General features: G+C 40.8%; 2 protein-coding genes across 6 annotated transcripts in view; one reads left to right on the forward strand and one right to left on the reverse strand.

Annotated features, from left to right (window-relative positions):
- The first annotated feature begins 158 nt into the window (after positions 1–158).
- wdsub1 (WD repeat, sterile alpha motif and U-box domain containing 1) lies at positions 159–13061 on the forward strand. 5 transcript variants are annotated; one of them, XM_031306423.2, is made up of 15 exons: positions 159–237; positions 519–523; positions 1890–2303; positions 2672–2859; positions 3638–3712; positions 3805–3891; positions 4645–4738; positions 6477–6510; positions 6611–6651; positions 9055–9161; positions 9349–9366; positions 9564–9590; positions 9986–10165; positions 11551–11685; positions 12408–13061. In XM_031306423.2, the coding sequence occupies exons 3-15, from the start codon at positions 1906–1908 to the stop codon at positions 12557–12559; spliced, it is 1536 nt and encodes a 511-aa protein (XP_031162283.1). In that variant the 5' UTR covers positions 159–237; positions 519–523; positions 1890–1905; the 3' UTR covers positions 12560–13061. The 5 variants fall into 5 exon arrangements, with proteins under 5 accessions (XP_031162283.1, XP_031162286.1, XP_035855542.1 ...); XM_031306426.2 differs by having other exon boundaries at positions 3653–3712; XM_035999649.1 differs by lacking the exon at positions 9349–9366.
- Positions 13062–14180: 1119 nt separating this feature from the next.
- Positions 14181–17236, reverse strand: part of LOC116054716 (protein TANC1-like) — a 35650-nt gene continuing 32594 nt past the window's right edge. Inside the window, exons 28-29 of the mRNA XM_031306411.2 lie at positions 16865–16965; positions 14181–16703 (exon numbers count right to left, since the gene is read on the reverse strand). Of these exons, the coding sequence (XP_031162271.1) occupies positions 15332–16703; positions 16865–16965 (1473 nt within the window). The 3' untranslated portion in view covers positions 14181–15331. The remainder of the gene's footprint in view (positions 16704–16864; positions 16966–17236) is intronic.

The following is a 17236-nucleotide window of genomic DNA, read 5'->3' on the forward strand; positions in this document are numbered from 1 at the left end:
CAACAAGATGATTAGCAGGGTATAGGTTAGGTACAATTCTGAGGAGTACTTCCTTAGCTTTGTTAGAAATAAGGTAATTACACGGTAGAAGCCTTCTCCAGTTTATGTTCTCACTTTTAGAGAGACCATACATACTCGAGACACCAACTAGCTAGAGGGTGACGTAACCCGCATTACGTCACAGTCAGCTGTTCGATGAGGAAGTAAACAACATTTAACTGAACTGACAACACGGCGGTTAGGTGAGCACATTACTACAGTTAGACGTAGCTAACATTTCAATTAGATGTAAAGTCATTTACCGTCTGAGTTTGCTTGTTGGGCTGTTTATTGTCACAGTTTGTTTCCCGCAGGTGAATAATATTTGACTTTATAACATGAAGTATAAAGTTGCTTCTCGGCTCTGCTGCACTGTTAGATGAGCTTTAGCTAACGTTGCGGTCTCTACAGTCTTTACTGGTGTTTGTCTTGACAGCCCAACCTAATGTTTACTTTTCCAGATAAAAAAACAAAACAAGGAGAACTATGTGTATTTTTCTTGTTACCTGGTTGAACTTGAATGAGCCATTTTTAAACGTTGCTGTTCGACACATACTATAACTTACAGTGGTGGATACTAAGTAGGCTACATTGACTGAAGTAGGCCTTCTAATTGTACATTATTTGGATATTGCCATGTTCTGTTACTTTATACTTCTACTCCACTACAATTCAAAGGGAATTGTTAGCTAGTTAGCTAGTAGTCTCACATGGTATGTTATCTTAGCATAAAAAAGGTTAAGATAGAGGGGGAAATCACAAGCTAGCAGTTTATAAAGTAGTTCAAACTAGCCCCACCTGCAACATTAAAGTGATGTACACATTAATGCATCAATAATTATAATTGAAATGCATATTGAGTACTTTCTTACTTACTTTTGGTACATTAAGTATATTTTGATGCTAATACTTTTGTACTTTTACTTCAGTCAATTTTTGAATGCAGGACTTTTACAACATATTTCTGCACTGTAAAGGTTTGAGTACTATTTCCACCACGGTTAACTTACTATTGTATTACTTTCAGCGTCAGATAACTGACGGTCACTAAGTAAAAACTTTAAAAAAAATAAAAAAGACATGGACAGTGACGGTGACTTAGTCACTTATCTCAAATGTAGATATTAGACCTGCACATTTATAGGGATATAGTCTCAGCTATGTACAACACACATTAGCACAGTTTTGAAAAGGAAAATGTTCAAATGCTGCACCTAAAAAGTATTTTCCTTTTCAATCGATATATATATATATATATATATATATATATATATATATATATGTGTGTGTGTATATATATCAGTTAGTCCATGAATATCCCTCACAATTTCTAAAAGGCCAAGGTGATGTCTTGTTTTGTCCAACCAACAGTCCAAAGATATTCAATATACAATCTTATAAAACGGAGAAATGCAGCAAATTGTCACATTTGAGAATCCAGAACATGCACATGTTTTGCATTTTTGCTTGACAAATGACCAAAATAAATCAATAAATAGATTAACCGACTAATAATCTCAGTTCAAATGCTGTTTATGGTTAATAATCAGCATTAACACCAGAAAGACTTGCAGTATGACTTGCAATTTGCTCATCAAGACTTGTGACTGGACCTGGACTCTCCTTTAAGGACTTGAGACTTTCCCCCAAAAGATTGAAAACAACAACAATGTGAGTTTATCAGAAATTAATAAAAAAAATGTAACAAAAAAATTATTTTGCTTTATATAATAAAATAGCAATATATTGCTGTGTCACGTCTTTGTGAATCTCGTCTCCAGGTATTTGGATTTAAATGAATAATTTTTCCTTTTATATAATGCTTTTCTCGTTCCCTCTATGTGAAATTTAGGACCGGCTCTCCAAATGACGTCTCTGATTTGCACATTACAAGACCATCGAGACGATGTCAACTGGTGTGCCTTCTCTGGCAAACTGTTTGCCACATGTTCTGGCGACAAAACTCTCCGGATATACAACACCTGTGACTTCTCGGAGCTGCCCTTTTCACCGCTGTCAGGACATGGCTACGGCGTCCACTGCTGCTGCTTCAGCACCTGCGGACAGTTCCTCATCTCGTGTTCGACCGATGCAACCACAATGGTTTGGTCCACGGTCACGGGTGAGATCGAGGCCGTCCTGGAGCATCCTGGGCGTAGTCCTGTGAGGATCTGTGCGCTCTCTCCTGACTCTGCTCACCTGGTTTCTGGTGCATCTGATGGCACTTTGGCTCTGTGGGATTTCCCCTCCAAACAGCTGCACAGGTACATTTGATAACTTACATTTGACAAGCAATTTGAAAATCAATTACAAGGTTATAAGTTTGATTTCAGATGTTCTATTTCAATTTTTTTGACATTTCATAGACTGAGTGATTGATAGATTAATTAGTAGAATATTCAGCAGGCCCACTATTTATACAGATATACAGCACTGTGAAAGTCTCTTTCATAACCCGACAAAGGGAGCTGAAAACCTCAGTGCCATCAACTCTCCTCACACCACTGTTTGCAGTTACTTGACACAATATTTGCACTATCCTGACAGCATCTAGTTACATGCAGGTAATACTATTCAATGAAACTGAAGTGCACCAGTTGATGCAGCTGCTGTTGGTTGTGTTTTTGTAAAGGACTGGAGCAGTGTCTGACACGACAATGGTAGCCTGCTCCTTCAGCCCCTGCAGTCAGGTGTTTATGAGCGGCTCCAGCTATGGGGACCTGCGTCTGTGGGACCTGGACATGAACCAGCTCCTTGCAGAAAAAAATGCCCACGACCTGGGAGTCACCTGCTGCATCTTTGCTCCCAACATCCTCAGTGGTGAGAACCATTGCTGTGTGTTTATCAACTACGGCTCAGTCAGAGGTTTTTGGCAGCATTTAAGAGTAAAGAAATCATAAGAACACAATCTAAATTATATTTTGGTCAACACTCAATTTTCACATAAACTTCTAATGTAATTTGTTTTTGGCAAGATTCCCTCAAATTCGGTTACTGAACAGTTTGACAGAGATATGTACAGAGGCAGGACATTTTACAGTTGAACAAAGAGTTTTATCAATTATGTGAGCAAAAGTAAATATAAGATACATTAATGTTTAATTTTGGCCAGTAATTTACTGGAAATTAAATCTATAAATATAACTATGATTAAGAAAAATAAGGGTTGACTGTACATGGAACTGCAGCCTATGAAGCGCTGCAATTTCATTTTACATATCTATATATATATATATAACTATATCTCTGATGAGCCAGTTTGGGCTGATAATATCAGTTGGGTTTTACATAAAGCATGCATGTCTCTTAGTTACAGTTACTGTCACATTCTTAAAACAAATCCCTTTATGGAAGATGGTAGTATAGGAGGGGGCATTACTGTAATATTGACATCCACCATTTTCTAAGGTTTGTCGAAATCACGTCAGTTGGGAGCATAGCTGATCTGTTTGGCCATTGTCTAATTTCACTGTTGGGAGCCAATAACATCTACCGACTGATTGTTGTTGTCTGTGAAGATTGATTACAGTCTGTGATTTGTTTGGTGTCATGCAATCTTATTTTGTTTGTTTGTTTGTTTGTTTAAAAAAATGTGTAGGCCTTTATTTGACAGGGCAGCTTAAGACAGGAAAGGGGAGAGAGAAGGGGAACGACATGCAGCAAAGGACCGCAGGTCAGAATCGAACCCGAGGCTGCTGCGGTGAGCTAGCCAGCTAGCAGGTGAGCTAACCAAGCGCCCCTGTTTGTCTGTTTTTGTCTTTTTAGGTGGTCAAGTCGTGCAGTTTCGTTTGGCGTCCTGTGGACAAGACAGTCACCTGAAGATCTGGGCCATTAACAAGTTCAGCTCAGGAGGTAGAGTGACGTATGTTTACCTGTCTTTGCATACTGAAAGATCTCTCGCTAGCTCACAGGACCCTTTCTGCCATAATTACAACCTCCTATGGTTATCAGCTAAGATTGTAAACCTGGGTTATCCTTGTACGCTGTTCCTGTGTTGCAGACCATGTCTGTGGTTAACAACTATTCAAGTGTTGCCATACAAGGCAGAATTATGTTTTAATATGTAGGTGTAGGTGTTGTTATAGTCTGAACAGTGGATAATCTGAGGCATGGCTCTGTGTTGGAGAAACTCCACTCTGCACATACACTACTTGTCTAGACTTGAGACAAGAGTCTGAGACAGAATATTTGTTGTGTGTGCAGTTTCCGTATCATCTAACTTCAGTCTGATTACAGCCCTCAGAGGCATAACCCTTCATTTGTGTAACTGGGTTGTAATATATCAGCACCAGTATATCAAAACAAATCACTGGTGCTGCCTAAATAAAAGTACATTTTATTTTAAAGAAATCCAGAGCTGCCTGTCCAAGCCTTTCTTTCTGGGGGTTTTCACGCTATTAAGTGCTTGTATTTGTGTACAGATTTAGCATATACCATTTTCTCTTAAGGTAACTGTAACATTCATCACTCACAGCACAATCCGGTCTTCATAAAGAAAGGTCCACCCTGTAATATGGCTTGCGGGTCAGTTTGACATCAGTCAGGGAAAAGACTTGACTTATTGCGTGTATAACTATAATTATTGTCTCTCTCTCTCTCTTGCAGGATATAAGATGCAGCTGCTGCACACATTAACGGGCCAGTCGGCTCCGGTCCTCTCCTGCGCCTACTCCTCAGATGGGCAGCTGCTTGTGTCTGGGTAGGATCTTTAACAGGGTTAAGGAAGCGTATTGGTGACTTTGAATGTTTTAGCCTCTTAATACAGACTGTATATATTTTATTCATTTCTGACAACCATTTTCCAAAGCTTATGTTAGGTTTTTAGATTGATTTTAGCCAAAATTCTCGGTTGGTGCCAATGCAGTATGAAAATCAGCCTGCCAAGACTTAAACTCGCTTAAAATAGAGAACCCATCACAGGATCATTTAATCGTCCTTACTTACAAATTACGCTAATATTGCATAGTAATGTTATTTTGTGGTGAGTTTGTGACTGTTGCGATTGGACAAATATATAAATATATACAAATACAAATAATATGGGTGGTGATGGTGCAGTGGATATGTCACATGCCTTTGGTGTGGGAGACCTGGGTTCGATTCCCACTGCGATACATCAACCAATGTGTCCCTGAGCAAGACACTTAACCCCTAGTTGCTCCAGAGGCGTGCGTCCTCTGACATATATAGCAATTGTAAGTCGCTTTGGATAAAAGCGTCAGCTAAATGACATGTAATGTAATGTAAAAATGCCTGAGCAGTCATTGGTCAATCAAAGTCCTGGCAGCTGCAATATGTCTAATACATTTTCAACCAATGGCTGCCTGAAAAAAAAAATATTTTGGTAAACTTTGAGAAACTCTTTTAAGAAAAACAATTGTATACAAATTGTATTTGATGGACTAAAACATGCAAAAACCACCTGCCTGTGTCTTTACCAGACACATTCAAAATGTTTCTAACCCTCCTGATTCCCTCAAAAAATTGCTGTAGTTGCAAGCCATGTGCTTAATCTATATTTTACATTAATCTCTTGATCTTCAATAGATCAGCACCAATGTCTTGAACTATTTAGGATCAAGCAATTTATGTAAAATATAGATTAAATTATAAGAATGCAGTACTTCAGTGGAACCACTGGAGGGAGACATGGTTTGCTGTATCCCTGTGTGTACGTGGATCTGAACATGCTGTACCAAATAGTCAGTTGTTTGAAATATTCCTCACATAGTACACCACCCCCAGACAGTCACTCGAGTAATATCGGACCATTCTTATGTAGGATTTTAAAATTAAAGACTTTGAAAATGTCCAATTAAAGCTATATTTCAACTCTTTTTCGGGCTGAGCAGAAAAAAACCCCCGAAACCTCCTGTTTAGACGGACTCATTTCACCTCAGAGTAATAGTACACCACCCCCAGACGGTCACTCGGGTAATATCGGATCATTATGATGTAGGATTTTAAAATTAAAGGCTTTGAAAATGTTCAATTAAAGCTATTATTTTAATATATATATATATTTTTTTTAAATATAGCTTTAATTAGCAGCCTGAAAAAGAGTTAAAATATATCTTTAATAGGACATTTTCCAAACCTTTATATTCGTTTTGATATTACCCGAGTGACAGTCTGGGGGTGGTGTACTATCACTCTGAGGTGAAATGAGTCTGTGTTAACAGAAGGTTTTGTTTTTAGAGCAGCCTAAAAAAAGAGTTAAAATATGGCTTTAATTTGACATTTTAAAAGCCTTTAATTTTAAAATCCTACATCAGAATGATCCGATATTACCCGAGTGACAGTCTGGGGGTGGTGTACTATCACTCTGAGGTGAAATGAGTCCAACTAAACAGAAAGTTTTGTTTTGAGAGCAGCCTGAAAAAGAGTTAAAATATGGCTTTAATTAACAGCCATGATTCTATCTTTTATCCCTTCAGCTCTGTGGACAAAACTGTCACAGTCTATGATGCTGTGAGTACCCCTTCTTTCTATTGATAGACTTGTTATTTTCTGCTCCATTAATAACACAATGTTCATATTTGCTTTTGTGCTGCACTTTGTCTGTTTGCAGAATAATGCAGTTTTGCTTTACACACTGAACCAGCACGAGAGGTAAATACCCACTTTATGTGGTTAAGTTTTGTTGACTGGACTTTTTCATTGAATGAAAGCATGAATTTCAAAAGTCCCAAGGTGAATATGTTAATTTCTCTTTCATCCTGCCAGACAGGATATCTTTTATATATATATATATATATATATATATATATATATGTATTTATTCTGCATTAGTTATTTATTTATTATACTGTATATTCTTATAAGTTCCTTCACATATTTGTGTTTTGACAAAATTCTTATATTGAGATGTTGTGGTTTTCTAAAAAAACAAGAAGTTGAATTAAACATTTATACTCCACCTCTTACACACTAGGGGCCCTATTGTAACGATCTAAGCGCACGGCGTGAAGCGCATGGCGCAGGTGCGTTTAGGGTGTGTCCAAATCCACTTTTGCTAGTTTGACGGTGGAAAAAAAGAGTCTGTGCGCCGGGCGCATGGTTCAAAAGGGTTGTTCTTAGTGTCTTCATTAATTCATAGGTGTGTTTTGGGCGTAACATGCAATAAACCAATCAGAGTGTCATCTCCCATTCCCTTTAAAAGCCAGGCGCGTTTGTACCTTGGCGCATTGCTATTATGATGGTGGATTTGCACCGAAATATTTTTATTTGTAATCTTTTGCATGTTTGTGTGCTGCTGCGCTTCCCTGTGTGTGTGTGTGTGTGTGTGTGTATAACAAGCATAGTGTGTGCGCGCTGTGTATGAGCTTAGGCGCATTTTACTAATTCGCTGTTAAAATAACAGTGAAATGCTGTGCTATTGACTTTAAACCAGGTTTTTATTGGTCAATGGCGCAATCACTTACCGCTGCCTCAAGATAGCAATACGCCAAGAATTCACCTGAACACACCTCCTTGTAAGACCAGCACGCCCATGGGCGCAAAGGTGGGCGCAGGTGCATTTGCTATTTAAACAACGTGGGTGCTGGACGGGAAACTGACAACTGCGTCAGTCTTAAACTAGCGAAGACACTTGCATCGGGCTTTGCGCTGCGCCAGGTGCAAGAGAGGGCCCCAGATGTTGTTTGTGCAGAATTCCTAAAAGAGATCTTTCACATAGTTTCTCTGGCAACTGGCGGTAACTGTTCTGTTTACAAACAAACAAAAGCTCAGTCTGTCTTTAATAAACATATTTCTAGGGAAAACTTACTGCAAGATGCTTTGCCATGCCAACACTGAAGAATACATGGGTATTGGTGGTATTTTTTCCAATTATGGACCTATTTTGTTTTTGAGATAACTGCACAAATATCATGAGACGTCACATTGAGATATTTCCACACTATTTTTATTATGTTTTGATGCCATACATTGTTACATAAAACACGAGCAGTAAATGTCAGACTTCAACATTTGACCAATGACCGCTCATTTACAACAAGATCTCAACACAGACAGCATCTTGAATAGATTACGACCCAGTGAGGTCACAAAACACGCAAACACGCACTGTCTCTTCCCCCTACACATACACGTAGACATAAGCCACAGCTGAATGATCACACTTACAAGCTATTTAAGTCCATCCAGCCACCTGTGATTGAAAGGCTGACAGCTCACTTCCTTTCAGTGGGGCAAATGAAAGTCATTTTGGAAGATCACTAACTGAAGTGGAAGTAGATGAGGCAAGTTGAGAGAAAGTGGATAAATGGCAAAAAGTGAACCACAACACCTGACACAGTGCCTCTTGGAAACTCATTTGACTTTAGAAAAACTGATAAAATAACAGTTTGAGAGTATCTTGAGGTTGCCTTTCTCTAAATTCTCATTGGAGGTTTTTAAAGACGTTGATTGAAGCCATCTTGCTTTTGTGGATCAACATTTCTGAGCGATCCAGCTTAGGTTTTAGAGAGATTGTCCTCATTAACGTTGCTTTGACTTTCTTGAATCTCCTGAAAATTTCATTTGGCTCCTTATTTAGATCTTAGGGCAGCCTTTGACGTGGTAAGCTATCACTGAATTGGCCCTCTGATGGAGAACATTTGCATCACTGCCACATAAGTCTGGTATTGAGCTGTAGTGTCCACCTTTTAACCCTGTAAGCCGAACTGCAGCCTCAGACCCTGAGGCAGCTGGCCTTATAGCTGCTACAAAGCTCAGGACTAAGATTTGGGGCTTTTGGCTTAAGCTTCTGAATGCTTTTAGGGAACTGCTTAAGGATCTGATGCTCACAGAATCACTATTATCTTTAAAGTTACTTCTTACTTTTACAGCTTTTATGTGCTTTAAAAATCATGTATATATTGATATATTAGGAATATATTTGCCCTTGATTCATACCTCTCAATACAAACTTTTCTTTTTTAGCCCTTTAAGGGTTTTTTTCTGTTATTATATAGAGAAGGTTACACCTTGTTGTTAACAGTCCTAACGTGCACGTTCTGTCTTCTGCTGCAGGTACGTGACGGCATGTTCCTTCTCTCCAACTTTACCTCTAATTGCTACAGGATCTATGGATAAGACTGTAAACATCTGGAGGCTGGAGGACAGATGCAATGACCATGGTGAGTAACACACACACACACACACACACACACACACACACACACACACACACACACACACACACACACACACACATCACTCCAATAGAGTAACATCTATATATTTTGATGATTAATTACATTTGTTTTGTCTTGTCATCTATTTTTGTGTCTGTCTCCTTTGCCGAACCTTGTGTCCAATGGAAAGGCGGGAAGTCGTTGCCTGGTTAGTTTTTCATTTTTCATTTTAAATATTTATTTTTACACTTGACACTTAAAAGGAAGGGACAGACAATGCCAAATGTACAGTACATACTAGTTAAATCTTTAGCAGAGTTGCTCTTTCGTTAATCTCTCTTCAGTCTCAAGTTTGCTGAAAGAATGCATTGCATTTCTCATGTTTACTTTTTCTGTGTGTTCTAGAGCAGTCTGCGCCGACATCAAGTGAAGGTAGGAAGGAAGAAAATATGCCTTACTGTATATTGTACTACACTGGGGGGCCTGTAATCAGTAAACATGACTTAATGAGACGCCACTGTTCAAACAATATGTGCAAAAACCTTATCATAATTGGGAATCGGCATATGTTTGCCAGTGGGTGCAAAGTCCAAGTTTGGTTTAGCATTTCTGTCTGCAATGTACAAGGTCCTCTGTCCATCAAAATGTCGATGAACCCTCCAGACATTTCTTTATATCTTTACACAAGCCGCGCTAGCCACAGCCCCCTAATCAATAATTAGTCAGCAGGATTTCAGGATAGTGTTGCATGGAGAACATTTGGCCATTTTTCAAAAGGTGCTGCAGCCGACAAGGACTGAGCGTCTCACTTTGCCTCACCCTCTCAGGGAGAACCTCAGCAGGCCGATCCAAGCTGCTGGTCAGCGATTGGTCGGAGGGGGATGTGTCAGCGTGGCTGGTGGACGAAAACCTCGAGGGATTGGTGGACAAATTCAGAGCCAACAACATAGATGGGACAGAGCTGCTCAGTCTCACCAAGGAAACACTGGCGTCAGAGCTGCACATAGGTGAGGAAGCATCACACACTGCTCAGCGGGTGTAATGTCACTTCCTCAGCCCCTCGTTCTGTCATACTCCTAATGCTCGCCTTTGCCTGAAATGTAAGAATATAAAACCAGTGTTATGGGTATTACACGCCTGGTCTCTTGTCAGAATGAACATGGATGTGTGTGGATTAGGATTTTTGTACCTATTTACATGGATAAAAGGCGGCACATTAAATTAAAGTAAGGGTGAAGGAATGAGTGAATGTTGATGGGGATTTTAGTCAGCAAGATTATATAATATTATGCTGCACTGCAAAAGTACTCAGCTGTGCCTCAGCAGTTCTGATTTTAATCTGGAGCAATTCATCAGTTACATAACCCAATCCCCAAAACATTATTTCCCATAAGGTATACAGTGAATTTACACCTAATATACCGTAATTAGGCTCCCTTGGTTATTTCCAAGTCTGTCTGAAATGTTTGTTTATCGGACTTTATCAGGTATATTTTGTGGCTTTTTCTGAAATATTTGCAACCACAAGGCTAAAGTAGGAGTGTTGTGGATGTCAGTCTACCAGCTAGGCCAGTGTTTGTCATGTAGTTGTCAGCAAATGTTTGTTGTATTGCCATGTCGTCATTTCCATCCCACAGTGGCTGTCAATCACTCCTCAGTTTACACAGCTCCAGCGCTGTTACAGCTTGTGTTCACATTGTTCTGTTTTTAGTAACGTTGCGCAAATCCCATCTTCTGAGCAGAACTAACTTAGGAGAACAGAATTGAGTAGCAACATGTTTTATCTCAGCAATAAAAGACAGCCATATTTTACAAAGGTGGGAGTGAAATCAATAATTTTCTTCTAAAGAAGCAGAATAACGAAATGAAACAGTGTACCAGTTAGATTATCAGGGAGTCTACAAAGAGCATTGTGTACAACGTTAGTTAACTCTTTATTTTATGAGATCATAACTTCTAAATTTGAATACATGTTTGTAATTACTCAGGCAGTCAGGTTCTGCAACACAATGTTACTTAAAGAACAGTATTCAAAGTAAAATGCACTTGAGTGCCTGCTTAGTATTTAACTTTGAATTGGACAGTCAGCAGACGTGATCTGCTCCCACCATCTTCTCTCTCACCCACGCTCACATTTACCATCCATGAGTGAAAAGTATTAAACGCAGGAATAACAAATGCTCAAAACCTTGATATTGATGTGATTGTATATGTTAGTGTTTGGGTCAGTTCAGCTTGTTCCTCTTGAGGCTCCAGTGGTTTCTATTGTAATGAGAGCACACAAAGTCTGTTTTCTTTTCTAGTAAATGTCCTTATTCTCTTGCTTGTGTGTGTGTGTGTGTGTGTGTGTGTGTGTGTGTGTGTGTGTGTGTGTGTGTGTGTGTGTGTATAGAGTCAGTAGGCCTGCGCAGTAAAATCCTGAGAAAGGTGGAGGAGCTGAAGAGTGATTCAGTATGTTCAGGCATTCCTGATGAGTTCCTGTGTCCAATCACCAGGGAGCTGATGAGGGAACCAGTCATTGCTGCCGGTAGGCGAAGATCAGACATTTTTCACTTAACACACTTTACATAAAATGACACAACACATAAGTTAGTCAGCTCTTGGGACTCTATAGTTGTCTGTTTCTTCAGTATAAACAGATTTGCTTGTATTTAGGGGTCCAAGCCCGAGGGGGCTGGGAACCGTGTTTGCAAGGCAACGCAGTTCACAGATCCAGCGGAGCTGTGGGACCCTATTGTTTTCCTAAGGTTTATTATTCTTATTCCGTTATTCTTCCGCCAATGAAACAGTTTCTACAGCCTAAACCACAGCCTAAACCATGCATGGTGGGGGCGGTGCCATTTTCGGGACTGGTCCAGAACCCTGCCAGGACCTCAGGCAAAGAAATGCAACCAATTCCACCACTAGGTGGCGCTATAGCAGAAAAAACACGTTTGGCCCAACTCCTGTTACTGTACCAAATTTGGCAAAGATCGCCCATAAGGGGGCGCTATAATCAACGTTTTGGCCATAACTCAATCAATGTAAATGCGAAATTTGCAAAGGCTATGTACTACCGACGTTGAAGCTCACACCTCACAATATTTCCTGACATTTGCCTCCCCACCGCATCGCGCCTTGGGTATCGCTTTTGCATGCTGGGCGGGTCGTCGGGGGCGATTCGCGCCGGGGAGGCTTGGACCCCGTCATAACTGCTTGCAGTTCTAGTTGTTTGTGTAATTTGAGTAAACTATAAACATTTGCCAACAGATGGATACTCGTATGAAAGAGAGGCCATCGATAGCTGGATCAACCAAAAGAACCGCTCCAGCCCCATGACCAACCTCCCCTTACTGACAACTCTGCTCACCCCTAATCACACCCTGAAGATGGCTATTGGCCGCTGGAAGACCAGCCACTAGCACCTGAAAGACCTTTGACCCACCCACATATTTCCCCCAAAGTAGAAAGAAATCACACTATTTCAGGTACAGGTGCATCTGGTTTTGTTCCATTTGAGGCATCTGGACACTGTGGGAGTTTCTTTGTTGTTTCTTTGTTGCATTAATTTATGAAGCTGAGATTTGGCATCTTAAGCTACAAAGAGAGTGAATATTGGACTTACATTCACCGTGTGGCCACAAACACAACTCCAAATGAATTATCATGTTGCTCTGTAACTGCTGGATGTGTAAATAAGCAACTGTAAGCCAACACGTTCACCATATCAACTTACAAGGTAATATGTTAATGTGTTCACAGCTTGATCTCAACATGGATCTCTTTGCATTGCTAAAGGTTAGACATTCTTCTTTTGGCTGATAATGGCCAGTTTTCTGGTTTGTTAATAATAATAAAAAAGTGAGTTCTTCATTAGTGCTGTACAGAAAACCACATAACCATAAAAAAAATACAAAATGTCAACAACACTGTAGGCTCCTTATTTTAAAAAGAAAAGTCATAAAGTGTACATGAATAACATTAAAACCTTACCTTACACAGGTTGCTATTTTGCTCATTTATTATCTTAAAATGAGTTGCATGGGGCAACCTCTAGCTCAGTGGTTCCCAACCTTTTTTCCTTTGCACCCCCCCCACTTATGTCTAAGAAAAGCTGAGCCCCCCCCCCTCCGAAACTGAAGTTGAGGTAACTCTCGAGATAGAGCCTTACTTTCTTTTTTGATACAGAGCAGTTATCAGCACTTTTACTTTTCTCCGCCATGTTTCATTCATAAAATAGTGATTCCATGGCGGGATGATAGCAGCTAGCAGCTGACCTGATGACAGCAAGGGTCCCAGGTTAAGAGGTCCTGGAGGTTTGGCCTACTAAGTAGCCTGCCTACAATTTTAAGCGAGAACAAAAATATATAGTTTTTATACAGACTTTTGTATACATTATATATTCTAGTGTATTATCATAATTTGTTTAAAATGTGCAAATATTTTTTTTTTACCTCAACCTCAAACCAGATAAAGACTTGCGCACCCCCTCTGATCTTTGCCGCCCCCCTGACCTCAGGTTGGGAACCACTGCTCTAGCTCACCCAGTAAGAACGTGCGCCCCATGTAGGAGGAGTCCTTTGCAGCGGTCTGGGTTAGAATCCGACCTGCGGCCCTTTGCTGCGTGTCGTCCCCTCTCTTTCTCTCCCCCTTTACTGTCTATCGACTGTCACTATCGAAAAGGGAAAAAGCCCCAAAAAGTAATCTTACAAAACAAAAAAAACAAGTTGCATTTATATGTATTAATAAAGATTCTTATGAAAAGTTAAACAAATAGCTTTATAATGACAAAAATTGGGAGGCCTTTAGTAGTGTGTGCATTTTACATTAATTATGACTTTTTATTGACTGAATAACCAGAAAACATCGAGCTGTGAGTGTCTGAAAGCTACAAACAGCCCCTTCACATTAGGGGGAGTCTATTTATTCAATGTTTATGTTAGAAATATTGCTGGACAGGGCTTTGAATGAACATAATAATGTTGGTTATCTTACTGAAAACAATATCTGCAGGTAAGCATTACATATATGCATTTTGTTTAACTTGTAATTGCAGGACCTTGCTTATTACAAACCCTATCAGAATAGTGATTGACAAAAGTAGTTTTGGGTTTACTTCCCTTTGCAAGCTTACATGCAGCATTTGATGACAGTAATGAAGACTTTTCTGCAATATTAAGAAATGGCAATGTCCACATTTTTATACAAGTACTTTATTCTGATGGCGTGGTTAAATGTCAGTTTAGAGTTAGGTTGTACTGTGAATCCTTTTATCCATCCATACACAGCTTAGGCAACATTTTATGGATTATACAGTGAAAGAAGTAGATGTAGAAATGTGGTACCCATTAATATTTTATTATACCACAATAATAATGTGGCAACATTCTGTAATCCGTAGTATGACTCTGAAAAGGGTATATGACAACTATGGACATACAGCAACGTAAGAAGTCTTAAGATTTTCTATCCTCGACTGCTGCTTGTGTGAATGCTCTCTCTGTCTGTCTCTCTTTCTCACTCTCTCTCTCCAAATAAACCAATAAACATTTCATATGAATATGTTCTCTGCTATGCAAAAATAAATAGCATATACTGTAAGTATTGAAGCAATCCATTCAATATTAGATTATGATAAGAAGTTTCCAACAATGTCATGTACAGCTCCTTTTTTAATCAAATTGTACCAAGAAAAAGAATCTCAAGCACACAAAGTAATTTCTTTTGAAGCCTGTAATGCTGACAGATAACCACTTACAGGGAAATATATAATCTGCAAATATAGTGTACACCGTACAAATATAAATGTTTTTTAAAAGACACTTGACAATAGAAATGGTCATATCCAGCAACTAATAGCATGAGGTTTTTTATATTTGTGCACAAAGCTTTCTCTGATTTCTATATTTGTTATAATAAATTAAAAGTTGAGACAATATTCTACTTATTTTTTGAAATCCCTACTTAAGGTATGTCTGGTTTTCTTCAATACACTAGTGTAGCTGTAGACATATAAGCAAAAGCATAGTAGCCTGAGTTGAACACTGGTTCTAGATTGTAAATGCAGTGCAGTAGCATAACTCTATAAAACAGGCTCAGGGAAGGGAGCTGTTCTCAAACCAGTCTCCCCTGCTACCTTATGTGGGACATAGTGTATTGAAAACAGCCTGTGTCTGTGCTTTGATAAAGTATATTCAGACGTTGGACTCTATAAATGAGCGCTTGGGTTTGATCGGAGCCATATGCAGAGCCGGGTTGTCTCTCGTTAGACTCGCCTGTCTGTGCCTCCCATCAGGGAAGCGTAGCTGGGAGGACGCGTTGCCTCTAGCCTCTCGCTGGTGGAGCCGCTCTCCAAACTCCCGGCCCTGCTGCTGGCTGTTGGCCTGACTTACAGAAAGCTGCTCCTGGAATGACGGGCATTTGAATTCATTGTTTAACCCTTGAAACTCGATTACTGACATACTGAAACTCTCCAGCCCTCCTCCCTGTCCCTGTCGGCTCAGGCCAGAGGTCTGCTGGCCCTGGACTCGCACTGATTTGTCCATTACTCCCATGAAGGGTCGGGGCTTTATCTCTGGTTTTGACTTGAAGCTACCGCTGCTCTTGATGGGGCACGGGGGGTCCGGCACCTGCTGCCTGCCGCCGTCTGACAGGTTCCCACTGGAGGCCTGACTGGAGCTGGAGCCCCTTGAGCCTGCTGTTCCTCCTCCTCCACCACCCTCCCTCCTAACCTCCATACCAGACCCCAGAGCAAGAGCCAGGCCATCCAGAGCCACAGAGTGGCTGGAGAGTCTCTCAGAGCCCCGGGAGAAGCTGGAGGGTCGGGGCTGGTACATCTGGAGAGGCCCAGGTGGGGAGGAGCTGTTAGGAGACATGGGGTGATAGAGCTCAGTCGGGCTGTGTCCAGAGTGTTCATTGGCTAATCCATGGCCGATGTCAATACCCAGCACCGGTGCAGGCCTTAGGGAGGTGGAGATGTGTCTGCCTGGCAGAGGACTGGAGGGGCCGCACAGAGAGAGAGGCCTGCCTCCAACTCTGCTCCCTGACTGGAGGGAGTGGCAGTGGTGATGAGTCCTGCTGAGTCCCTGGTTCTGGTTCTGCCTGTTGATCACAGGAACAGGCTCGGGCACGTCCACAAACAGTTGGTTCTGCACATATTCCTCTTGTGGGAAACATGGCAACTGATCTGTTGGACCAAAGGCCAAACCTCCAGGGAGAGTCCTATTTGGAGCGTACGGATTCAGAGGCCAAAATTCTGGACTTTTCCCACACTGCAGGCTCGCCTCCTCGCCTTCCTCCTTCTCTTCCTCCTTCTCTGCATCAGTGTGCTCTGCGGGGACTTGCCTCTCTAGACTTCCCTGTGAATAGATGTCGACCTCCTCCTCTGTGGCTTGATGGTGGTGGGTGTGTGGGTCCCTGTTGTAACCCTGTGCCATGTTGTTGATGGATGCCTTCTGATGATGTTTGCATTCCTCCTCTACCCGTACCAGCAGGCGCCGGATCTCCCGGTTGGATGGGGAGAGTCGTGCTGCTTCGTGGAGGTCTGCCAGCGCTGCAGCAAACTGCCTGGGGAGGACAGAGAAATTGAACAAAGGAATGTTAAAAAATACTTAATTTACGGTGCCACAGAGACGTAGCATCCCAGTGAATTGCTGTTTCTCGCAAGAATTAAATTGAGCAAACATGATACTGCTTTGAAATAATATACTTGGCTAATATGGCTGTACCTGCTACTCCTCTTGGCACGTGCTCTGGCATAATACGCTTCATAAGACCTGGGTTTGAGTTCCAGGGCTTTTGTTGCAAACTCTTCAGCTATGCCAAAATCCTGTGTTTTCAGATAGACAAGTGCATTTAGTATTTGAATTACAATTTTAAATATTAGACACAGCACAGATAACAAACAAACCCACTGTATGATCAGCTGTGTGTATAAGTGGCTAGACTGGAAAGTTTTGTTGTTTTGCAGAAATATTCAGAGGCCATTCCAATAAAAATAGTGTTTGTGTTTGCCTGTTACATGGATCTGAAAATCGAAGCCCGTTTAATGAAACAGAAGTCACGCTGCAGTCATTTTTATTGACCAGGAACAGGAACAG

Source organism: Sander lucioperca, chromosome 3 (genome assembly GCF_008315115.2).
Source record: "Sander lucioperca isolate FBNREF2018 chromosome 3, SLUC_FBN_1.2, whole genome shotgun sequence".
Lineage (NCBI taxonomy): Eukaryota > Metazoa > Chordata > Actinopteri > Perciformes > Percidae > Sander > Sander lucioperca.

Excerpts from the sequence above, each read along its gene's own strand:
- wdsub1 (XM_031306423.2), top strand. The coding sequence starts at position 1,906 with ATGACGTCTCTGATTTGCACATTACAAGACCATCGAGACGATGTCAAC. Across the intron at positions 2,860-3,637 it reads TGCTCCCAACATCCTCAGTG|GCCTTTATTTGACAGGGCAG; the intron begins GTGAGAACCATT and ends AAAAATGTGTAG. Across the intron at positions 11,686-12,407 it reads GGAACCAGTCATTGCTGCCG|ATGGATACTCGTATGAAAGA; the intron begins GTAGGCGAAGAT and ends ATTTGCCAACAG.